Raw genomic sequence first — 25,989 nt, forward strand, 5'->3', positions numbered from 1 at the left:
ACCATTTCTCGCAGATGGCAAATATAATAAAGTGTGAAACATTTGGTGGGTGCAAGAAAAAAGTGAAACTCTGTTGAGGACCGGTGTCCAAAATTGAAGACCGGTGTCTCAGACACCGGCTTTGTCAATAAAGTGAAGACCACGTAAGCTAAGACCGGTATTTGTAACACTGGCTTTGTCCATCAAACCCAAGACCGGTGTCTTAGACACCGGTTTTCGTAGTTTTGCAAATTTTCAACCGAAAGTTCGTATTTACACCAAATGGGTCGAAATTTGTCGTATCCGTACAAAAAATTCTTCAAACATGGACGAAAGATTAGACTCACATAGAAATCCTTTTGAGTCATTGAGTTTGTATTATTTATACTCGCACAGAAATCTTCTCAGTATTCAACCGGCTTAGCAGAATTACAAAAAAAATGCCTAATTTGAGAATTCATGCTACACGTACACACATTGAGATTATATTTAATTATATTGAGAAGATCGAACGTAATATTTATGCATATGACTATATGAGTGGTGAACAAATTCAGGTCATGAAGATTTCCATTAAAGTCATATGCTAGGCGATTGAGATTATTGTATATACATGACTACATGAGTGAACAAAATAAATAATTAGACAGTTGGAATGTGCCTATATATCATTCAAGCCTTCCTTCCTAATTAATTCCTTGACATCTTAAAGAAAGATAATATATATATATATATGTGTGTGTGTGTGTCGTCATTATAATCAAAAGTACGAAAGCTATCTATAAATTCTGTTGCCGACTTGCACAGTTGTTATTACAATGATTAGCTTAGATGTGGTGCATTCCTAGAGATAGAATAAGTTGGCTTAATTAAAAATTAAATAAGGTCATGAGGATTAACTTATAAGACAAATGTGGGTTCTACCAAAAAAGAAACTAACAACGTCGATCATATCATTGTTCTTGTTCATGCTGTGGTTTCTTTTTCTTTCTTAATTTGCATCTATCTATCTATCTGTAGAAGATATATGCAACTGCATGCCCACTAATTTTAATTTGAATGTCCTTTTGCGATCTTAGACTAATATCACTTTTTTAATGTCCTATCGTCTCAGATCTTTGACTAATATAGTAATATCATCAGTAGGCCAAATTTGAGCGTATTGGGCTTTAGGCCCCTAAATGAAAGATGAAATCATTAGTCTGTTGGGCCGTGTAACTGGGCTGATGTCTATTTTAGTTCTACAAATAAGTGTCACAATAAATTTCGTTTACGGAGATATAAAGACAAAAGTATTTTTCCATACTCAACAACAGTTTAATACTCCTATACTGATATTCGATACATGATAATTAGATGTATCTATTATATATATATATATATTATTATCAATCAATGCTAATTGTTTGATCAAACTCACATGGTTCATATATCCTTCACAGGATAATGCTATAATTATTACTGTATTGTTAACCATACTAAAACTGGGCAACATTGTATCGTAAATAGATGCACAAAATTAAATGTTTTACTTTTTGGTCAAAGAAATGACAATGAGCAAGGGCTTTGTTTCCTCAGTATTAGCCAGATGTTCATCCATATACTTTTCAAACTTCTGAAATATCAAGTCCATTGCAGAACTTCCAAAATAAGTTATCAGCATCGGTTCAGATCCAGCCCTTATCATCTTTGCAGCCCTTTTTCCAAGGCTTTGCTGATTACGAGCTTTGACGTTTCCATGATCATCATCGGTGTCATCCGTATACCAATTGACTTCAAACGTGTCCAAGGTGTCGAGAGAAAATGATCCTTGAATGTGAACCAGATCCCTAACTTCATCCTTATAAGGATTATACGTTGGAACATTGAATGCGGCTATTTGAGATTCTGTAACTATCCCCTGCGCGCAACAATTATTGTATATACCATAACAATATAATTAGTTGGGAAATGAGAAACTAACTTATATATAAGCACTTGAAAAAAACATATACCTCCTTAACCATGTCAGCAAGAGATCTGGTGAACAACTCCCATAAATTGACATGACTATTATTACAATATGGATCAACATTGGATCGGCCTCCAAATGTGAGAAGCATATGCCCTCCACGAATAATCTCTTTAGAACGTGATTCTAAAAATGCAGTAAAATCGTTTTGAAATTGCATCTTATACATCTCAAACACATTTGGAGGACTTGTTTTTGCCATGAAGACATTCAGCCCATTATTCTCAATGTCTTTAGGTACCTGACAATAAACTCGATATATAGTTAATGTCCAATCCTATATTGATGAAAGCAACTTTTAAGTATATATCTGTAACAGTTTTTATGCCCATTCAAAAATGAAGCTTAATTAGCTGACCTGAGAAAGCCAGTGAAGGCAGCCAGAGGAATGAAAAAAGTGGATGCTCTGATCCGGAAATAGCCTTCCATAAAAAGAACCTGGCACGGCTGAAATGAAACAGCGCCCAAAATTTTCTTCGTTATCCTTGTTACGCTTTGCATAGAACGTTGGCAGTGATCCGAAGAGGGTGTTGAAGTCATTTCCAAACAGGTCATTTAAGAACACTTGAAATTGTGGGGGTTTAAGCTTCTTTTCTTTACACACCTCATGGACTTCCTCCATAATGTTAGATACGAAAAACAGTGTGTTTGGTCCTGAAGAACAGCCCAAATCGGCTATATGAAAACATGGTGGAAAACCATCAGGATCGTTAGCTATTCCTTTGATTATCTCCTTTAGTATGGGATGCACTTTCCTTATCAATGATTCCTGATACACAAACAATCATATCGTTAAGTTGTTTGAAGTCAATAGTCAGTACCATGATATAAATATATGCTCTTTTAACGCATACACGTTGATCATGGTCTAATCAGTCTTGTGATATACTCCGTATTACACAAAAGTTCTATAACAAAAATATACTCATATATAGATATAATGCGATATATATATATAGAATGATATACTTGATTGGAGGAATTGATGGCATAACTGAATTCCCCATTGCCACCATTCATGTGCAGGAAGTCTTTTATGGCGGGTTTTCTATCACTTGCCATCGCATGCAGTTGCATTTCCTGAACACTATAATGGTATATATATAGTTACCTTTTGTTACAGTAATCTATCAATGTCAGCAAGTATATATAGCATAAATTACACAACCCGTGTTCGATATCATTTTTTGGGGATGTAAATAAACCACTGAACAAACATCAAAGATGCTTCTGTTCGTGTTGATTCGTTTAAGTTGATGAATAGTTCACCAACATATTCAAATTTGTCAATTAAGAAAACCAGTTCATTAGATTGTGTTCATAAACATATACAAATGAACATGTAAATGAACGAAAACAAACACTAATGTGAATCATTAGGATATGAACATCCAAAATCTGAATATAGCTATACATTTATTCATAAATTAAATATGAATATTAATAAATTTTATAAAGACATTCAGGTAGTTAAAGAGAGTCTAAAAGTCATAAATCCGAACATATATAAGTAAACATATACAAAAGAATGTACTCATTGATCATAGATCAATCTGTTCTTACACCCTTTTACCACAGGGTATGTATGGTTTGCAAATAAAAGGTCCTTGTTTCTGGCCCGTGTGGGTTCTTATGTGTACCCGGAGTCATCTTCATGCAGGGGGACACACAGGGTCGTTGCATTCATATTTTTTACAGTAAATTTACTTTATTTTCTATTAACCGAAACTATCTCTGATAATAATAGAACAACTCATGTTCCTGGGTTTCATTCCAAGAGATAATAGCCACTACTAAATGGGCTAACCCCGTGGTGGTTCATTCACTATTTGATACAAAATTTCCCTAAATCATTTCTCTTAATATCTTAGGAGGCGATTGATCAAATGCAAAATAAATAAATAAAATGATAAGGCCGCTACATCTGAGTCCTTGGGATTTACCCCAATTCAACATTTCATACTCCTTATGTCTTTCAGCCAAATGTTGGTCACGAGTTCAACACCTATGAAATGTATATTGGGAAGTCTATGTCAATGAGGTGGGGCATAGGGGGATTTCTCTAATTATTAGCTGGTTTCCTCCAAAACGAGAGTGAGACTTCCACCGCCAGTCATGCCCTCGGATTGACTGTGGTAGTGACATGATCGATCTTTAACGGACAATGAAGAAACAATGCCGCTGAGTCCAATCACCACTTTTAAAAAAATGGTGCTACATCCGAGACAAAAATAGCTATCAATAATAATCCATTCCTAAATAATGAAAAAACTCCTTGTTTGCCCATTTAGAATCTATAAATCATCACATGGATAGTGATTAACTTAGAGAACCCATGTTTTAACCATTTTTGTTCAATAATCATCACAAATTAAGTGATTATCTTAAGGTTTTCGTGTGTTAACGGATCAATAACCTAGTGAATGGTTAAAAACTTAAAATGATTGTAATGAACTACATAATTAAACTTGTTATTACAGTTACCATGTTTATTCATAAATTTCAAACAATAAAAACGAAATAAGAGTAAATTGTCATATTTTACTTTCAAATTTATAGTTTCCATATTTAAGCATACTTTCCCTAATCAACCAAATATTTTAACATGACCTAGCACCTAAAAATCCAATTTAGTGAAAAGTTTACGCACGCTTAACTATAACTCCATATTTAGAAGAAAGAAAACCAAGATGATTAAAATTTCCCTTCAATTGCGATTGTCTTTTTTCTTTTACCTAATACCTACATTTAAGAGACGATTTGCAATTATGGCCAAAAGGTAATGGCGTTTGGAGTATGGCTAGATGACCATTTACTAGAATTAGGTCGTGTAAAATAATGATATCTAGAGTATCATAGGTAACTTTTTTTAGCACAAGATGAATATTATAACATGAACCGGTTGAAAATGATACATCCGGGCCCAAAATATTACATAAAGAGCAGAGGGTTTTTAAGCCACCCATCCCAACAAATCTTATGTTTCCTACTCCTATTATGGTATCGTAAAAACGAATGGGTAACAATAAAATTAAAGAGAACAACATCCCGGATCTTATTTGGAGAAAAGTTTTATAGGTAATTTTAGCAAAAATTTCTTGTCTATGTTAAGGAAAAGATCTCTACACAACACTTTTTAATCATACACAATACTGTATGCATTATACAATTATACAGTATAATTATATAATGCATATATATTTGTTGTGTATGGTAAAATTAAGTTGTGTAGGGATTACCATATATGTTATTATGGTATTTGTTTTTTCACAATAGTAGTGTTTTTTTTTTTTATGTGATGACAATAAGAAAGAAATAAAATGAATGTACAAAAAAGACATATTTAACCTTCTATAAAACTATCATATTCCCCCTTTGTAGTTTATCGATCTTAATCTTACTTTCCTAAATTTGCTGGAAATTTTTTCTTTCTTCCAAATATAGTTATGGTTACGTATGCATCAGATTTTTACTCAATTAGATTTTTAAACTAAAAATATAACAGAATTTGATCTATACGTAACTATAACCATATTTGGAAAAAAGAAAAATGCTTAAAAATCTCTTCTAATGTAATTGGTTTCTACCTAATACTTATTATTAAAGCAAACGGGGAATATGGTCAGATAGATGAGTATGAAAAGCAAAGAGATACTAGCACAAATGTGGATGAGAGCTACAATTATAATTTGCTATACATTCCATCGAGAAATGAAAAAACCAAAACAGTTGTATGCCAAGGAATAAGAAAAAATGGCGGCTGAGGTCGTCGGATATGACACTCGAATAAGTTTGTACAGTGTCTAAATTGATATGTTTTTTAGGTATGTAGTATGTTATAGTTTGTAGTAAAACCTTTATAAATGATGTCTTTTTTTGGAAATGTGCTTTAGTCCATGGGACTTATCCCCCCAAAATCCAAATAATTTTATTGTCCATTAAGGATGCATTTGGTTCACATAATGTTTTTGGAAGTAATAGAATCTGTTAAAGAATTGAAATCTGATGGAATGAAATTTGACAAAACGTTTTATATTTTTTTGAAGATTTAAGTGACGGAAGGAATGAGATTCCTTCCTCCATCCATATGGAAAACAAATTCCATCAAATGAGGGAATGTTAAATTCCAACGGAATGAATGATATTCCTTTATCATTGAACAACCAAACGCACTAAGGAATGAAATTCAATTCCAATTCCATCAGAATCTGCAAACCAAACGTGACCTAAATAGCATTCTTCCGTGGTGTGGACTTTTAGCCCTAATTGTCCATAACAATTTTTCTATTTATAAAAAGATTGATTTAATTATTATGAGGAAAATAAATTTCAGTATGATGGGATGAAAGCAAAATGAGTTCAGTGTGTTGATTTAACATGGTGGAACTTGCTTACGTGTTGCTAACGGCTAAGGTGACCGATATGCTTGGACATATTGACATAGTCATTGAGATGACGTAAGAATAATGATAAGGATGGTGTTATATTTGAAAGAGATTTCAATTGGGAGTTTGTAAGGATCGATATTTAGCCTAACAGAGAGTACAATAAATTGAACAAGTTTTTGGATTTAAGCTTTGGGCTTGCGCAACGGTTTTCAAATGGTTAGATGGGGGATTGCTTTGTTATATAAATCCAAGGGATATGGTTGATTGACTTGATGGATGACGAGTACAACAAAACAAGAGGAAGGTCATTGAAATGGTTATCTTCTACGGGCTATGGTCCATTTGGCGTTTCATAAACGAGGTGGTAAGCATCGTCAAGTTGTTTCTCATTCAGTTGCTAATTTTTTATTTTTTTTTGGTGGTATATATTCTTCTAGATGTAAAAATCTCATTATGACGTGGGTAGAGTGGATTAAAAATCATTGTCTTTTGACTTTTTGAGTAACAATTTTATTAAGATATGTTGAATTCTTTAAACAATTGTAACATATTACAAAAAAAGTCATTTAAAAAAGTTTGCTCCAACGATAGCGTGGGTCCTCTAGCTAAAACTCTTCATTCTAGATTTAGTTATAATTCTTTCGGGGAATGAAATCATAGTTCATTACTTTGATGATCACATATGATTCAACAAGCCTGTACAAACATTGAACGAACTATTAAAGGTTGAAAGCTATCGAGTTAATTACAAACCGAGCTGGTACTCTTTCAAACATTCGAATCAAATCTATCGTGACATCAATTCATATGTTCTAATTAAGATATCTTGTATGATTTTCAACATTTTGGAGAATGACATATAAAATTGCTATGACCTAACTGTAGCACAACTAATAAATAATAATTGATAAATGTAATGTGGAAATGCTTTATACCACATTACATCTCTTTCCCAAATATATGCATAGTTGATTAGTGACCTAATTAGTTAGGACACACGAACACCTCAAATAAAACATAGAATATTTTTTAAAACCACAGTTGCTATTAAGAGATCCCACAAAGTTGCGTAATGTGCTTAAATTTTTAATTAATCTAATATGCAATGTTGTGTTTGCACAGTGGTGCATAACTTTTACAAGAAGAATAGGATGATGGCATTAGCTATTTTTAAGTATGTTTTAATGGAATGGACCCCAAAAATAGTAAAATTAAAAGTCATTTGATTGGTCGTAACTTTTAGCAAACTTCCTAGAACACCATTGGACTTCCAGTTTTGTTAACGACAAATATAAACATATGTCATGTTTATTCATATATCAAACTCTAATTTCAAAAGAAATTTATTTTGGATCAATTCATGTCTTTTGTAGTGTAAGCATTTTTGCTCACACCAAGATTTTAAACCCGATTCCTCAAAGTCTCAAGCCCCCAAGGACCAATTCATCTATTCAAGTTTCGGCCCAAAAAACTGGTTTAACGATAGATATAGTTAACCTATTTGATCAAACCTAATTAGCTGAAATCGTATCACCCATGGTTTAGTTTTTGGTTCGGATATGCCTAAAAGCTCAAACCCTTTCAAACATGTTTTAACAAGTCAGAATTAATACTCATGTATTCAATGTTTACATGTATTTAACAGGGGTGATTCTATCGTAATCATCGGACGGACACTTGTTTAAAGATGAGCTAAAACTAAAACCCAAACGCTATGGCTTAGAATCAGTCTTTCTACCATCGTATAGAGATATGGATGTCTACATTTTTCCTCTCAGATCCTTTGTCTTTAACGGATATGGGTAGATGTAAGAAAATTGGTTTTTGTGGTGATTTTGAGCCAATAACCAAACCAAATTACCAAATGGTTACATGCTCACTCCTATGGCGATATATTGTAATGTAGTAATATTTTGGATGTCAACTATGAATATGTAAAAAAAATCTGTTAGGATATCAATATACTTGAGCAAACAAGTAACTTATTAAAATAAAAACCTTCATTAAACATAATACTAAAATGTTCATGACACTCTATAAAGTAAAAAACTTCTTCACGTAATACCAAAATGTTATATGCCTTTTCCAATAAATAACAAGCGCAGCTAAATAACAAAATTTCAGGACCTAAATACTTTATATCCATTTTATCCAATCTAAGATTGTTGTGTATATAAATATATGTGTACCCCTACACATACATGGCATCTGTCTCCAAACGTCTTGTACATCTCTTTCAAGTAAACATCACCCTTCTTCGCATATATAGTGCCTCTCGAACCCACAACCTTAGAGAGGACAGGTAGTGTCTTAGTTTCTTTCTTTCTCCTGTTGGCACAATGGCAAAGGGGTCAGCAATGGAGTCTAATGGACTAGAATGGAAGGTAAATTTGTCAGGAGGTTCGCCGGAGACTATAGTTGTACAGCCCGGGGTAGCTAAAAAAATATACATGCAACTCCAAGGGCAAATGATGAAATGTTTGATGAAGATTGGCAGGTTTTTAGAGAAGGCTAAAAGTATAGCAGCAAGTGAGCCAAAGAAAGCCATCCATGCTGTGAAAGTAGGAATGGCTCTTTCACTGGTGTCACTTTTCTATTACTTGAGACCACTTTATGATGGTGTTGGCGGGAATGCCATGTGGGCGGTCATGACCGTTGTTGTAGCTTTTGAATACTCTGTTGGTACGTTAAAAATACGTTGAATTTTTTTTTCCTGAGGTATTCTTGTCTTGCTGGTCTTTATTATACGTATATCGGGTTGTAAAATTTAAAGTTATATGGTTCGGGGTCTAAGAAAGATATGCCTGGTTACATTAGTTGGACCTAACTACATGGGATGCCCACAAGTATAATACTATAGGTTTAAACCAAATTCATTTACTAACGCAGGTGCAACAATAGCTAAATCCTTCAACCGAATAAGTGCTACTTTTCTAGCAGGCTCTATAGGAGTCGGTGTGCACTGGATTGCTAACCAATGTGGAGAAGAACTAGAACCCGTGATTCTTCAAACTTCCGTCTCTATTCTAGGTAACTTATCTTTTACATTGCTATCAACTGACTAGGTTTTCAATCGTTGTATTTGAGTTCACACCTAATAATATAATTGCACTAGATTTTTATGATGTAGAAACTAATAATGATATGGAGTTTATGCAGCTGCAGCAGCCACTTTCTCAAGGTTTATACCATCTATAAAAGCTCGATTCGATTACGGGGCCATGATATTCATCCTCACATTCAGCTTTGTGGCGGTATCAGGTTACCGAGTAGAGAAAGTGTTAGAACTAGCTAGAAACAGAGTGTCCACCATTGCCATTGGAACTTCTATTTGCATTTTCACAAGCATGTTCGTATATCCTGTTTGGGCTGGCAAAGAGCTTCATAACCTGATTTGTAAAAACCTCGAAAAACTTGCAGACTCCTTGGAGGGTATGAATGAGCTTAAACCTATATTTTTGACTTCTAGGGAATATGTGTTATAGAATTGTGTAGGGAGTGTAGCTCATTACGTTTAATGTGAATTTTTTTTGTTAATAATGACTTGCAGGGTGTGTAACAGAGTACTTTAAACTCAATGAGGATCGACTGGGTCGAAAACAAGAGGGTTACAAATCTGTGCTTAATTCAAAGTCATCAGAAGAAGCTATGGTATGTTGCCATATCGATAAATTTCATTTGGGAAACCAACCCTTTTCTGCATCACCTTCAGTGCTTCGACGACATGATAACTGTGATTTGATATTAAAAAGTTCAATCAATGTGTGGTAGACTGGTAGTATGGAATATATGTCTATATCATTTCCATCAGCTATTAAATATAGATCTAAGCATTATCTTCCTGTGTATATGCGATTGTAGGCCAATATAGCTAGATGGGAGCCTGCTCATGGACATTTCAAGTTTCAGCATCCATGGAAACAATACCTACAGGTTGGGGCCTCGATACGTAGTTGTGCTTACTGCATCGAGACTCTGAGTGGTTTCATCAATTCAGAAATCCAGGTAAACAAAAATACTACTCTTTTTCTAGAGTTTAGCTTTGACTATTAAGTTTACAATAATAAAGAACAAAAATTGTCCCTACAAATCCCTTTGCATTCATGGCCAACAAAACCTAGAGCATTATACAATTTAAGTGTACCACTTTATGTTCTACAGGCACCAGAGTCAATAAAGAAGCATCTGCAAGAAGTCTGCATGAAACTAAGCTCATGTTCTTCAAACGTCTTAAAAGAACTAGCAATGACAATGAAAACCATGACGAAATCAACCAAAACAGAGGTTTTGGTACAAGAGATGAACTTTGCAGTTCAAAGTTTTCAAAACGTCTTCAAAGACTTGTCGACCCAAACACTCCGACTGCCAGAACATAACGAAAGTTCGACAATTTGCAAAGGCAAGCCGATACAGAGACCTCAACTAGTGCCAATAATTGCCATATTTCCAGTAGCCACTATGGCATCATTGTTAATAGAGATTGCAGAGCGGGTAGAAGGAATTGTTGTTGAACTAGATGAAATGGCAACCAAAGCAGAATTTGACGTAGTTAATTACAGGAAAACTAAAGGAAAAAAAGCTTCAAAGTTTGATCAAGATCATGCAATTATGTGTGGCCTTCAAAGAGTCTAAGTGTAGATGTGCGGAAGGTTTCAACGGAGGGATTGAGGTCACTGTTATCGAGTAGCCAATATGTTTTTGCCCGGGTACGGCCCCACTTTACCCAAAAAAGGACATTGGAGTGTGTATAATTTTAGTAGAAATAATACTTGAAAGACTGATATTTCACAAGATCTCACAAACGTTCTCAGTATCAACAAACAAACCAGAACAGATAAATTCCTAGTAAATTTTAAGGAACAAATATGGTAATGTTTAGTTGAGTCAATATTAGTCACCTCTTAATTGTCTGGCTTGAAGCTTCGTTTTCTTCAAATGCTTCTTTTAGACCATCCATCCAGCCAAGGTTGATAGCCAAATCTTCCACGGCTACTTTAACAACATCTGTTCTGACTCCAATATCAGTAGCATATCTGCTCATGCAATACATTCCTGCTGTGACCGTAGCAACACCAACTGGGCTCGGGATCAAAAACTTAAAAGGGGAAGAGAGAAGAGCCGCCAATGGTGCGCCAAGAAGAGAAGAAGCTTGCCCACTTGTTCCAATCCCCAAGTTCTCAATTGTCAATATTCCAGTCTTGCAGTACAAAGCAAAATCCTCACAGTTGCGTTGAAACACATCATAGTTCCCAAATCCATTCTGAAGCAAGTACATGGCTCGATGGATGACTGTGTCAGAACCATCTGACATGGCGGTGGTGCAAGTTCCCCCTCGTACTTTAGCAAGGAACACGGTTGGGGTTACACCATATTCAAAATTATATAGAGTCCCATTTTTTAGAAAACAATCTAAACAAGAGAGTACCACTCCGCTTTTAGGCTGTCTAAAACCACAGTCTGGGTATGTAGAACACGAGGATGGCATTTTGGACATTTCATCATTAGAACCAAGAGTGGCTCCAGTGCTCGAACTTGTCTCCCGATCAGGGGTGAAATGGGTAAAATGGACCACTTTATTACCTCCAACATAGATACCTGCAAAATACATAGGAAGCTTTTATTCTGTTTTCTCCAGAAAACATGAAAAGAAAAGAGGCACATTTTGAGTTTTAAGTACAAAATTATCATAATTCAGTCTAATTGTGTCCTGTAAATCCTAAAGCTCTTCTCCCTCGATATAGTAAGCCCACACTTATGTACGCCAACTGGCCAACGTATATATAGAGGCCGCTGGCCCGTTTCTTAACAAAACAAAAACACGGCGCCTGACGAGTTATAAGCAAACAAGCCAAAAGTATATCTAAGAGTATAGCCCGAGTATTATTAGTAAGATTTCTAGATGATAAGATAACAAAATAGTTTCTAACATCTTAAAGTGCATACAAGTAAACCTACATTCCAAAATAATAACGATAATAATAATAATAATAATAACAATAATCAAAATTCATTAACGATTATGTGGATCTAACAACACAATTATGATAAATATAGATATAGAGATACCATGGTGAGAGTAAGCAAAAACAGCTCTATATGTATAGATATGATCGCCAGCTTTAATTTCACTCTTCTCAACTCTGTTTGATATCAACCCCATACTTTGTTTCTTTCTTTCTGTTCAACACAACAAATTTAATCAACTTATTTTTCATTCATGCATTCAGTCAACCACATTTTCTCAATTTTCTTTCTGCTAAATAAAATCCTTTTAATATAAAAAATAAAAATAAAAAGTACATACATTAACTGATTAGTGATGACCCACACACACACACACCGTTGAGTGTGGGTTTTGTTACAAGCACAATTGGAGAAATATAATTGGCTGGAGAAAACACTGGTCAACAACCATTACCAAAAGCTTCTTTATAATAATGTATTATAAATACAATTAGGGTTAAAATAATCAAGAATGACGATCCCGATTATTATGGAGTTTAAATTTGCTTTTAAAGATATTGACCATTGAGGAGGTTAGCGTTTTGGTCGCTCTGTATATATTTTCAGGGTTAGAATTGATAAAGTACAAAAAACGGTACTTATTTTGATACATGATTTACATGTGAATTTGCATAAAATATCTGGAGTTAGCAGTTGATGGTTTTGAAAAGTGTTTATATTCTTTGCTTATCCCAATATTTTTGGGTACTTAAAAGCAAGAGTATGTATTTAAAAGCTTTACGGTAACATATGCTTTGCCTCCTGTCCATCCCAATATCAATCTTTGTTTTGATATTTTAGATTTTTACTCACATGACCAATCTCGTCAAAACAAACTTAACAACACCCAATCTCGTCAAAAGTTATATGTATACAAATGTATTGGTCAAAATAATAACATAAAAATATTATAATTGATTTTTTTAAAAACCTTATTTGTTGCAAGATTACATAATGCTAGTATGCTACACGTGTAAGTATCTCATACTACGTATATATGAAGTCTGTATACAAGTATAGAATACAAATGAATCGATGGAACCCTTTTACTAGTTCTCAGCATACATTCCAATTATAAACCTTAACATCAAATGTGTTGTTTTCTTCGAGTGCTTGTCTCAATTGCAGGGCACTTTCAACATTTTTAGCAAGCAAAAGTGCAAAACCACCACCTCCAGCACCAACAAGCTTGTATCCACAACAATAACGGTCTGCAAAAGCAAAAAGGCTATCGACAAACTCGTTGCTGCAGTGGGGATCAAGTTCCTGGTGCAACCTCCAAGTCTCCATCATTATCTCTCCAAGCTCATCTATGTTGCAGTTCATTAAAGCTTCCCTCCCAGTTTTCGCCAGCTCAGCAAGGCGCTTGATGCTTGATATAAGGAGGTTATCCCTTTGGAGGTATCGAGTTACTACCTTCTGAAGCACTCGGTGTGCAAGTCGAACCTGCATGGCGGATTTGCAGGATAGCAGAAAAGGTAAATCAGAAAGTTACCAATCTATGTTTCAAGTTCACTAGTGCAGTGATATGAACTAGTAATCCGTATCAAAATTCAGAAACTATTCATGGATCAGCAGTATAACTATATATAACACATGACCATACACAGATAGAAGAAACAATGAATTATTATTTATGCAACCTTACTTATACTCCTTAATAAGACCTTACCTGGCCAGTAAAGACGACAAGTAGACGCTCCTGCAACTCTGTAACTAATTTAGAAGAAGCCAAAAGGGGAATGACTTGGAGACGCAAGGGTATTCCAGGAAAACTGGTAGTAAACTTTATACCCGGATACAGACCTCCAATTTGATCCTGCCAGCCTCCTCCAGTGCCCATTATCTGTTCCAGTACCAACACTAGTCTAGCAACATTTTCATTACTTTCATCTCCATCAGTAATACGAAGAAGTCCTTTCACAACAGCTGCAGCCAAGATGCTAGAGGTACCTAAGCCACTTCCACGGGGTACATGGGCCCATGTTTTGACCCGTAAACCCATGGATGACATGATCTTGTCATGAACAGTGCCCGTGACAAGTAACGCGGATTTGACTAGGCGAAACGGATCGTTGTTGTCAAATGGAGTCACAATAGAGGAGAAATCTTCAATATATAGCTCATTCGAAATATCATCACTAATTGATAACCCAGGTGATTGTGTGGTCTCTATAATAGTTCCAATAGGGAGAGAATTGTCCAAAGTTATAGCCATATTGAGGACACAACCTGCACGCTCTAAGCTCCAGGGTGGAGTATCACTCCAACCACCAACAAAGTCAACTCGCACAGGTAATTCAACTTTGACCACTCTGTGAGAGGAAGTTCGGTCCACATGACCCTCAGCATTATTGTTTATATGTCCTTTAGAAACAGTCAGACTGGAAGATTGAAAGAGATGCTCTGTGAAACAAAGACAAGAAAACAATTAAAGACTACAACAATCATGCAACCACAGATTGGGTGGGAGCTCACTAAACTACCTTTAAAACCATATCTTACTGCTGAAGCAGTTTCATCAGCAACGGCAGCCCATACTTGGTGCTCGACTGCAATTGCTTCTTCATGTTTGCTGCATGCATGGAGAAGATCAACCTGCGCCTGATAAGCTCGACTTTTAGGGACAATCTTAGAACTTTGTGACTGTAAACTTGGACACAAGGCCAAAAAATCTGTGCATAATTTCTCTCCCAAGTCTTGCATCTGCAAAATTTCTTGAGACAACTGAGATAAATTCCTCCCTAGCAAGCCAAAAGTAAGACAAGCTTTAGCAATTTTAGCTGCAAGGTCTGCTTGATGATTACTAGAGATTAAGCACATTTGTGGAAAATCTATTGATCTATGCAACTCCTCTAAGCTAACACGTCGTGACATTTTCCATAAAGAAAGAAACCCTTCATTCTTATCATTGTCTTCTAACCCCATTAGCCAGTTTGAAAGGCTAAGCATCTCAAAATACGGAAGGACAGGGAAAACTTTTGCGTTCCACAAGCACTTTTCTTGAGAGCTCCATAAATCGCTTTCATGAATACCCAAGTCATGTAGAACCTTCTCCCATGGTTTTCCACAAAAGGTACCATCTTTTGACATAGGGTTTTTGGGATTATCATGAAGACCACAATATACAATAACTCTCTCAGTGCATCCTATTAAAGGAACCTCCCACAGACAATGACGATCTGGAAGGAGGAACGGATGTGGATCTGTTGTATTCGTATCGTTTTTTTCTGGAACAGTAACACCAACTACAATAGAGAGAGAACCGATTTGTATTCCACCTGAAATGGATGAGTCATACACAAGAGAATCTTCGCCAACTGATACACCAGGTGAAATTTTACTAGAAATTATAATAGCAGATGCGGCAATATCAGACATTGTTGTTGCAGGAATGGAACAGAGATGCCGTCGGCCAACAAGTCTTGAGCTGGTCCCACTCAAATGATCCAAAACTTCACTTGAGGTCCCATAATGCAAGAACAATAGATCATCTGCATTTATATTTTGGTAAAACCTTCATCAGATCTTGAGATTGTTGAAGAAATATTGATGATACTACAAGTTGTATGAATTGAAACAATATTCACCGTACAAGCACAGTAGCTATACATGGTCTGTCTCCCCAATTTCCTAACAAGTTCTTCACCCAAAGGTCTTGATCGCAGCCATTCATGTTTTGCAGGTACCCAAGCAGCTACAAGATCTTCATATAAACTCATCTGAACAAGTAAAAAGGCAGAATATCAAAGACAATACAATTGATCCTCCCTAAAGTAAAAATGACAATTGAAAATTGTAAGTTAATTAGTAAAGGAGGAACCAAATGGGCCTTTGTCATCGCGGCTAGTGGTATGTGAGGTGACCCATCAACCAATTGGTTGTAGATTCTAGTCTCTTGGTGGACCATTTGTAGATATGTCTGTGAGTTATTTGCCTTTCTAGAAGGGGGGGGGGGGGGGGGGGGGGGGGGGGGGGGGATTACTAGATTAAGACAAATATGTAGAGGTCACAATTTTGACTCACTTGCTTATGAAAGGATCGATACGAGTTGTGCTTTATCAGTTTATCTAAACTGACTCAAAGTTATAAATTTATTAAAACAGGGATGGGTTAATATAGGTTGCAATTCACGGAAAGTCATTTTACACAATGCATGCAACATCCAAAATTGTTTTAATCAACAGTGTCAATTATTGATGTAAGTAGTAACAATATTGTATTTGCCAACAAAATTAATGCGGGACAAATAAGTGTTGCAGGTCAGCCTAATCAGCCTGGCCCGTTTCAACCTATACCAAAAATGACATTAAATTGTTTTGATCTCATATCATCATACCCAAATTTGCCAATCTTGCCACCTCTACAGATATGACAAAAAAGTTTACGTGACAATGTCTGGTTTTGATCAAACTGAGGATCAAGAAATTTGTGAGTGATAAAAGAATAAACAGTATGTTCAGGTTTAGTCAAGGAATTGAATGCTTGCCTCTTTTCTAGTATTTAGAAGTTCTGAGATCATTGGTTGGCTCAAGCAAGAAAGTGTAACAAGATCTTCCCACGCTTTACCTCTAACTGCTATGATACCAGTGTCGAGCAATGCCCTACCATCATCAAGAATTGCATGGTGCTTAGTAAGCTCCTCTGCGCTAGGTTTCTGAAGTAAATTTGCAACAGGACTAACTGAGCAACTTTCATCTGTATTCCCTGTCTTCGATGCCACAATAACACCATGGTTGGCAGCAATATCAAGAGTGATAGGTACAGTGATGATGCAAGACGTATTCTCTGGAAGAACCATTGCAGATGCATCAAAACATGGAAGCACATCACCAGTCATGATGAACAGCCCGCCTGGAGATGTATTCTTTTTTTCAGAAACTGCTTTTTAAAAATCAAAACATGCCGACTTATGTAACTAAAAGGGAATCAAACGAGAGAGTAACCTTCATTATTGAAAGCTTGTCTGGCACAAGAAGATATTGCAAGTATATGATCAAAAAGCAAAGGCACTGGTCCATCAGGGTCATCAGCTGCCAGATAAGGAAGTGGCAAAAAGACTTTCCCCATCGGATTTGCCCATGGGACCCTCTTGGAGTCACCACCCGCATGTAGTAGTAATATATGTTTTTTCCTCAAGAAGTTAATCATTGAAGTAGAAACTACATTTTCAGCGCTGCAGTTATTTGCTACCTGCTGAGCATAAATGTTATCCTATTAAAGCCAGCTGCTATGCAGCAGCAAGAATCAAACTTCGTGAATCTGATTAAACAAAAGGAAGGCAACGAAAGGTGTAAACACATTATACCTACACTGAAAATCGTCAAAGAACAGAAGGGGGAATAATGAAAAAGGTAACATGTAAACATAATTATTAGTTGTACAAATACAACCATTAACATGGAATGACTCACATCACACAAGCAAAAGTGCTTTCATGATTATATAAAAGTTCCAGATATGCCACTCAGAGAAGCTTATAATAATTTATTTAGCACATACAGAATCATCGTGAGAGGAAAGGTATCATGTCTCGATATATTAACATAAGTACCAAGAATCACTAACTATAAAATTAAAACTATGCAAGGGAGTATTCGTAACTTTAGGCGTTTATTAGTTGAACATAAAACCGTAAAATTTGCCCATTATGTTCATCATTTAAGGTAACAGTAACAGTTTTATACAAGAAGAAAACAGTAACTATAAGTTTATAATCGGAAATGAACTAGAACGAGCTCGTGCAGTGAGACTGCTTAGTGCAAGAATGGCACTAAGTAAGAGTGGTACTGCAAGAGTAACAGGGGAAATTAATATTCATTAAATCCAGTTGTTGACAACAGGAACCCGACCATTATTAATTGGACTAAAAACTTCTTGAAGTTAAATGCGGTAAAAAAAAAAGCTTGTTGATAAGCTTCTAACGGTCGATAATGTGTTCTCCTGTATTGATTTAAAGCCTTCACCTTCATCAATGTGGAATATCTCAGGGTAATTTAATAATAGTGTTACCATGGTATAAGTTAATGTATATGCATACAATTCTAACTCCAGACACCGCGTTAGGCTTTCGAAGTACATGATAGAAAAGCAAAAGCTATCTTAAGTTAGTCAATCATTAGTTACTACAACTAGTTAGAAATGTGCTAGTCGTTATCAGTAGAATTGGCAATTTATATACATAAATTTATATAGATAGATATACATATTTGGCTACACTGGATAATAAAGGAAGGAATTATTAGGAAGAAAGGACCTTGTTGTTGTAGTGATTGGCAAGGGCAAGAATGGCATTAAGAGTAGCAGCACCGGAACCGATACGATGACCATGGGGGTCGGGTACAGCAAGGGTGACGGTGGAGTCGGAGATCCGGCCGATACGTATGGAGCGCTTGAGTTGCCATTCATAGAGGGAAGCTTGTTCAGGGCTGGCTGCCGTCAGCACAATTGCATCCCAAGTTGGGACCCTGTTTGGACTGCGTACTGATAACCGTAATCTGTACCATGATTTTCTTAATATCCCTTCTAAATCATTTCTCACTGCTACTTCTTTCTTCATTTCTCAATTATTCAACTTTTTCTATTAACCGCCGGCACTCTCTCTCTCTCTCTGTTGTATTTTTTATATCAAGAAGATTTACAAATGTTGTTCGGAGTGTACAAGAAATAAATAAATAAATTTAATACGAGTAATGTATATAAATTAAATGGTGATGTGATAGCCGACCACTACACGAAAATGGTATGTATCGAAAGTCTATGCTTCAAAAAAAATCTCGTCACTTAAATTTTGACAACGAGGTAAAACGTACTCTAAATTAATTAAAATAAAGTAATAAAGTTTACAGCATGCCTTGGTACATGACTACTCTCATTTTATTTTGATCATTTTGCCTTATTAACATTAAGGATGTGTTTTTGAGGATGTGTTTTTGAGATTGATTTATAAAAATAAAAAAATAAAAAAAAAAAAGATTGAAAATAAGTTTGATTCCTCTCAAATCAAACCAAATATGAGAAAAAAAATTTTAAGAAAAAAAAACTAAATTAGATCTTCAAATCATATATTATTTCCCTTCTTTTCAGTTTTATAATTCATTAGATTCTTTTCTTTTCTTTTTTAAAAAAAACTCAAGAACATAGTGCAACTTTTAGACATACATTCTACCAAATTCAACATTTTCTTTATAGTATATTTATTTACTTTGAATATGTAGCGGTAAGAGAGAGATTTGGGAGAGAAACACTTTTATTACACTCATTTATTACTCTATTGTGATAAAAATTTGTATACGAGCCATATTGTAACATCTGAACCCTTCAGTGTTCATGAGCATCACTGAAATTATATTTTAGTGACTGAAAATTGTAAAACAGGGTTTATCAAATCACATATCAGCATTATAAATGCCCCCTCGCCAATGCTATTGCTATGAAGGAAGTGACAGAATAGATGCCATTCTGACAAGCAGTTCCATGGCAACCTGCTATCAATAAACCTAGACATATGGTTCTTTTTCAACACGTCTTGGCTTCAAAGATTTTAATGAAAGTAATAATAACAATCAAACAACTCCAAAAGGTTCCACAATATGCTCAAACAAACTTCAAACAATACCCTAACCTAAAACAAGGAAGAGCTCCATAATCCTACATAATAAAACATAAAAACTATTGCAGACTCGTAATTTCAAGGTACCCACTGTACTTCCATGAAACAAACAGATAGTCTCAAGTTCTTGACCTGCGGACAGGAGACCGGCTGCACAGAGACAAAAACATAAAATTGATGCACAAGTCAGGCACCATTGGCCAAAGAATTCATCCTACAACATATAAGACAATCAAAATATTACCTGCGGTATCTTCCATATGTAGGGCTCCTAGGCCTGTCATAAGACGGTCCAGTGTACTTGTCATACACGGGGCTTCGGGCACGCCCATAATCAGGACTAGGTCGACCTCTCCTGTAAGGACTTGGTGACCTAGAAGGACTATCACCTCGACGACCAGGGTGACGACCAGTATGTCTTCTAGGACTGATCGAACGAGATCCCCTCTCACTGTCATCTCTTAGAGCATACTCCACAGACACAACCCTGTCCAGTATTTTACTGCAACAGCAAAAAAAATAAAAATAAAAAATTCAGCACTATAAATAGCAATCTTGGAGCACTTAATAAAATAAAAAATCAAGCTATACAACACAAACCTCATGTGTGTAGCTTCAAGAGCTCTTGTGGCCTCGTCTTGTGTTTCAAACTGCACAAATGCAAAGTTGCGCCGGATACGGACATGGAGAACATTCCCGTGAGGTGTAAAATGATCCTCAATATCACTAACCCTTGTGCGGATTGGATCAAAGTTAATTATGAATAAAGTTTTAGTTGGCCTCAAATTAGCCTGAGACTTGGAGCCATCACGGTGCCGACCTCGCTCACCCTGCCAGAAGACATATTAATGCCTTAAGTCTTTTGATCAACTAATACTACATGTCTATAGTCTGAAATGTAAGTTCTCAGATAAATTTGATTGATCTAAATACAAAGTTAAGCAATCTCAATAAAAGATACCAAAAGGAAGGCAGCCAACATACCCTAGCCCATTCCACGGAGAGCCTGCGCCTGTCATATCCAAAGGGGGTATTATCAAGAGCATGAATCGCATCTTCAGCATCACGCTCATCCTCAAAGTAAACAAAAGCAAATCCTGCAAAGGAAAAAAAAAAAGTAAGGCAACTATAACCGGAACAAAAAAAAGTTCAATTAAGATTGCACAAGTAGCATGCATCTCAATGAGGTTTCTCTTCCCTCACTAACTAGATAAAAATACAAAACCTGCAACATAAGGATGTAGAGGCCTTGCAAGATCAAGTAAAGCATGATGACGGAACAATATAAGATTAAATCCATGTCTCAAAAGTCTGAAAGGACATTGCTAGGTATGCTTCAGCATTGTATTCAGAAATGGAAGACATGGCAGGATAGAACATGACCCCCTCAGCATAAGTGATGGAAGGCATGACATATACAGACACCATGACAATTCTTTTGAAATGGCAAGCAATGATGTAAGTGAATGCTATGATCGAGTGAATGAAATGTAGAAGAAGTCCATCTGTGGGTAGAAGGAGGGCAGGCAGGCAGATAGGTTTCATATATTGCATAGAAGGTGGAGAGCAAAGCTAGAAGCTCTTGTTCCCTTAAGAAGTTCCTGCGTCAAAATGAAAACTTAAATACGTAGGCCTCTTCTACAAAGTTATTCTAATTTGGGTGTTTTCCGTTGCCCTATTCCACAAGAGAATATATATTGCCGGGCATATATATTACAAAAGTAAACATACATTAGCTTTTATAAATCAATCTTCCATAGTTTACGCAGCCAAATATAGTCTAATAAATAAGTGTAAAGCAACGTGACTTCAACGAAATATATATATATATATAGCCAAATATAGTTTACCAACGAAAAATAGAGAAATATATATAGAACCAATTGCCTTCAACGGCTTTCGAATGACATGTAAAGCAAGCAAACCGAAAAATACGAGAGACAAACAAACCTTGTCAATAGTCGAACACCAGAAACTAAACACACTACGCTAAAATTGAAAAATATCCAATACTGCCTGATGCCAAATATCTGCTAGTGTGTATCAAATCATTAAGAAAAAATTATCTTAGGTTATATTGCCTATTAGGATAAAACAGACAATTCTCTTTCCCTATCAAAAGACTACACATAAATACAACAATAACAATACTCACAATTTCTCTCTAAAAATCAACTCGAAACAAAGCCTCTGCAATCAAAACCCTACGTTCTCTTTCACAATTCTCTGTAAACTAAACTTCTATATTTTCATGTAAACACTCTTCTACAGGGTATTGGATACGAAAATCTATTTGAATGCGGTTTATATATATAACCTGTATATATATATATAAACAAAAAATCAAATTATAATATAATAAAAATTACCAGATTTGATATCAACACGATCAACCCTTCCATATCTGCCAAACAACTTCTCCAAATCCGATTGACGTGTCTCATATTCGAAATTTCCAACGAAAACTGGCTTCATCTTTATCTGTTCATCAACATTAGGGTTTCATACATAAATTATTATAGATTACTAATTAATAAGATCAATAAATGTGAATAATATTAATTACTAGATTAATAAGATCAATACATGTGAATAATACTAATTACTAGATTAATTGGATAACAAATTATAGTTATTAATAGTCGAATTTGGAAAACAAACTATAGCTATTAATAGTCGAATTATCGAATTAGAATCAACATACAACTCTAATGAATAATTAGGGTTGAGAAATTTGGGGATTTACCTTATTTTTATTTTTAGGGCTTCGATAGAGTTAAAGAAAAATCTAAAAAAAGGGAATAGAATGTTGGCTTTACATTAGAGGTAGGGTGATTTTATAATGAGAAAATTGGATTTGTGTTTAAACCGCGTGGAATGCATCTTGTCCGTTGATTTAGTGGGCTTTCTCGATGGTTTATTAATGGGCTTAATCTTCAAACCCTAGTAAGCCAATTAACAAATGTTTTGGCGATTGGCCACAAAGAGCTTAAAATACCGGTCTTTTAAACGAGGGCTTAATACTTCGTAAACAACTTTACACGATTTGGAGTATGTATCGAACATCAATTTGTTTAGTGTATGTGATGAACTTTCAAAACTCGGTTATTGTATACATCCGGGTATATGTGACAACTATAAAAGATGCCACGTCCAATGTTCATTACAATAAAAATCGAAATTTGAATACGCATGATTTAAGTTTAATACACACTAATGACAAATCGTATAAAGTTGTATATATCGTGAGATAATAATTCCTGTAAACAAAATTTCTTGTTAAAGTTACATACTTGTTTAGATATGATCATATGGTAACATACTTGTTTAGATATGATCATATGGTATTAAGAAAAAAAAAATCAATCCTGGCAAGCCTTTAAAGACCTTTAAAGGCGAAGCTTTAGAATAGAGGGTAAAGAAAAGAAATTCAAAATTTCTAACCCAGGCTCCAGTTCAAGCGATAGCCCACTTCATGTCTTTTCAAGCATACTCTCCAACTTATGAATGAATGTTCCTGTTGTTTTGTTTTTGTGACACTACGTTAAAAAATGTTTCGAGTATGTTACGGACATGGGCACATGGCTAATAGTGTGATGATGTGGCAAATTCTAGGCACACAAAATACAATTAGCTAGGATCAATTTTACGTACTAAACTAGAAGTAGCTAGCTAGCACACTTCAGATAATATTATAATAAAATTAGAATTAGCTAGTACTAATATATTACGTACTAAACTATAGCGCTCACTATGAGAGTATCAGACACATTCTATGGTTTGTTGATAAATCTACAACTTGGTCAGATCCTGTCCAATTTAATTTGGAGATCATTCAAGAGAAAAATGATTGAAAACATAATGTAAGAATATTGAAAATCATTCAAAGATATAAATAATGTAGAAATATTATTGAATACCAAATCATTCATTATGTCATACACAAAGTTATTTTATTTATAGTTGACATGTCTATAAATAATCATTCTATTCCAACCATTCTTAGTTTGTTTCAATCTACCTAATTAAATTGATTAGTGTATCTAATACTCTATAAATCAACCTTTAAGTAGTCCAAGGTAGAAAGGAGCAACAGTTTCTCTTAGCCAATCATTTCCTAAAATTCATAGCCTCGTTCATATCAGTAATCACCTTAAAATCCTTCCATTTAACCCTCTTATCAGTAACTGTTCTCGGACCAACGTTTGCATACTCACCATAAAAACAAGTATCCAATGCAAAGTTCCCGTCCCATGGTGACCACCCATCCGGGTGAATAAAATCATCCACGTTGGATTCCATTACGACCGTCCTTGAGTACTTTTTCCACGGACGTCCTAGATAGCTCTTCACTTAAGCCCGGACAGGGTACAGCTGCTCATCCTCTACAATGTGGCAGTGTTGGATAACGATTCCAGTGAGTTCATAGGGGATTTTTCTTCCTTGGGTTGTGATTGTATTTTGACCAAGGCCCAGAAGTCATGAAATGATCTTGCAGTATTGGATGATGACTGAAGAATGCACGAATATGAAGTCAACAGTGCCTGAAATGGTGCAATTGGTGTAGAACTGGTAATGGCTATGTGTGTATAATGTGTCTTGGTAACCTGTTATTTGGACGTCGTAGAATGCTGACTTGTCGGATGTTGATATGAGAGCCACTGCTTAATGTGCAGTTGGTCCTGCAGTGTTATCAAGGCCCATTGACTTTGCTATAAAACCGTTTCCATGTGCAGCTGCATAAGTGATCATGAAATTAATTTATTCAAAAAATCAGATAGAACTTTTTAATCAACCACATTAAACAAAATGCACGTGAAGCTAGCTTATTGCAACAATATAAATTTTGTAGCAGCAATAGACGTAGTAACACATAATTGGTTAATTATTTATAAACCTATTTTATCGGGCATCCTATATATTTATATCCTTAGTTTTTTGACTCAATTTTGTGTAAACTCTAGTTGAAACTTACCAAAGGATGCACTCTTAAAAGTGGACCAGCTAATCTTGTTACTTTTGTCGCCGGTGACAATGGTCTTGGTAGCGCCATCACCGTACATGAATACAATAATATGGTCTTTGGTCACATGTACTTGTTCATCATATATCCCTTCTTTCACATACACAACATATCTCCCTTTATTTCCTTCCGGGTATGCAGCCAAAGCATCACTTATGGTTTTAAACTGCCTATTCCTGTCCTTGGCCACCACCGCATTTGGTGTTAGACCTGCATTGCCACTTGCCAACAGTCTCTGGTTAGCCATCGACATCCACACAGGATATCTACTTTTATCGATTCTAAGAAGTCGCCTTCTAGTTGTACTATTCACATTAGTTGGGACGTTAAATGCTTTGGAAAGATTTTGCATGTCAGCTACAATGGCCAATGCATTGGTGATAAGTTGAGTCGCATTTAAGAGAACTTTTGATATAGATTCCTTTAGTTCCATTCGGTCATTAAACTCGTTCAAACATGTTTTTTGATTGCACAAGTACGTCATTATGAGTTTTATTATTAGGACAATCTTTAAAAGTTTTGAATTAGTTACATTGACAGGTATCTCATATTTGTTTGACCCGTAGCACCAATAAATAATACATTGTTTTTCAAAAAAAAAAAAAACTACATGGATATAGCGGACCCGTAGCCCGGGCTACCCCTAGGTTCTATGTAGGTCCGCCTATGACTCATCGGCACCGCCGCTCGCCACCGCCGCCGCCACCTCCATCATCGCCGTAACGTGCGGGTACCTTTCTCTTGTTTATAATAGTATGTATAGTAGCAAGTTTTGTATTTTTCTTAACATGTTTAATTGGACTTTCCTGTAAATTCTGAAAAGTCTTCTAGCCTATTAGTATATATACATATAGAGTTTCAATCAAACGTGAACATTTCTAAAATGAGGAAAAGTGTAAAAACTCAAAAACTTTAATATTGATACATTGTAAATTTAGGACGATGGCAATTATACCTCACATGTTTAATCATC

The 25,989-nt window shown here is 35.5% G+C and overlaps 4 protein-coding genes and 1 pseudogene across 5 annotated transcripts; all 5 read right to left on the reverse strand.

Moving 5' to 3' along the window:
* Positions 1-1,507: 1,507 nt before the first annotated feature.
* Positions 1,508-3,052, reverse strand: LOC122592173 (benzoate carboxyl methyltransferase-like). Its single transcript, XM_043764377.1, has 4 exons — positions 2,960-3,052; positions 2,349-2,759; positions 1,974-2,231; positions 1,508-1,879 (listed from the first exon to the last, which is right to left on the reverse strand). The coding sequence occupies exons 1-4, from the start codon at positions 3,050-3,052 to the stop codon at positions 1,508-1,510; spliced, it is 1,134 nt and encodes a 377-aa protein (XP_043620312.1).
* A 5,359-nt stretch (positions 3,053-8,411) lies between these two features.
* Positions 8,412-12,878, reverse strand: LOC122593071 (protein LEAD-SENSITIVE 1). Of its 2 annotated transcripts, none has more exons than XM_043765414.1 (4): positions 12,683-12,878; positions 12,445-12,555; positions 11,277-11,973; positions 8,412-8,706 (listed from the first exon to the last, which is right to left on the reverse strand). In XM_043765414.1, exons 2-4 carry the CDS (start codon positions 12,536-12,538, stop codon positions 8,535-8,537), a joined length of 963 nt encoding a protein of 320 aa, XP_043621349.1. In that variant the 5' UTR covers positions 12,539-12,555; positions 12,683-12,878; the 3' UTR covers positions 8,412-8,534. The 2 variants fall into 2 exon arrangements, with proteins under 2 accessions (XP_043621349.1, XP_043621350.1); XM_043765415.1 differs by lacking the exon at positions 8,412-8,706 and adding an exon at positions 10,392-10,890.
* A 385-nt stretch (positions 12,879-13,263) lies between these two features.
* Positions 13,264-19,020, reverse strand: LOC122594409 (bifunctional fucokinase/fucose pyrophosphorylase). Its single transcript, XM_043766872.1, has 7 exons — positions 18,638-19,020; positions 17,328-17,574; positions 16,871-17,235; positions 15,977-16,103; positions 14,868-15,875; positions 14,054-14,787; positions 13,264-13,827 (listed from the first exon to the last, which is right to left on the reverse strand). Exons 1-7 carry the CDS (start codon positions 18,938-18,940, stop codon positions 13,438-13,440), a joined length of 3,174 nt encoding a protein of 1,057 aa, XP_043622807.1. The 5' UTR covers positions 18,941-19,020; the 3' UTR covers positions 13,264-13,437.
* An 889-nt stretch (positions 19,021-19,909) lies between these two features.
* On the reverse strand, positions 19,910-22,808 carry LOC122591337 (serine/arginine-rich splicing factor RS31-like). Its single transcript, XM_043763600.1, has 6 exons — positions 22,740-22,808; positions 22,363-22,474; positions 20,978-21,090; positions 20,594-20,823; positions 20,238-20,495; positions 19,910-20,143 (listed from the first exon to the last, which is right to left on the reverse strand). The coding sequence occupies exons 2-6, from the start codon at positions 22,466-22,468 to the stop codon at positions 20,113-20,115; spliced, it is 738 nt and encodes a 245-aa protein (XP_043619535.1). The 5' UTR covers positions 22,469-22,474; positions 22,740-22,808; the 3' UTR covers positions 19,910-20,112.
* Positions 22,809-24,103: 1,295 nt separating this feature from the next.
* Positions 24,104-25,500, reverse strand: LOC122592174 (annotated as a pseudogene).
* Between the last annotated feature and the right edge of the window lie 489 nt (positions 25,501-25,989).

The sequence above is a fragment of the Erigeron canadensis genome, chromosome 3, assembly GCF_010389155.1.
Source record: "Erigeron canadensis isolate Cc75 chromosome 3, C_canadensis_v1, whole genome shotgun sequence".
Lineage (NCBI taxonomy): Eukaryota > Viridiplantae > Streptophyta > Magnoliopsida > Asterales > Asteraceae > Erigeron > Erigeron canadensis.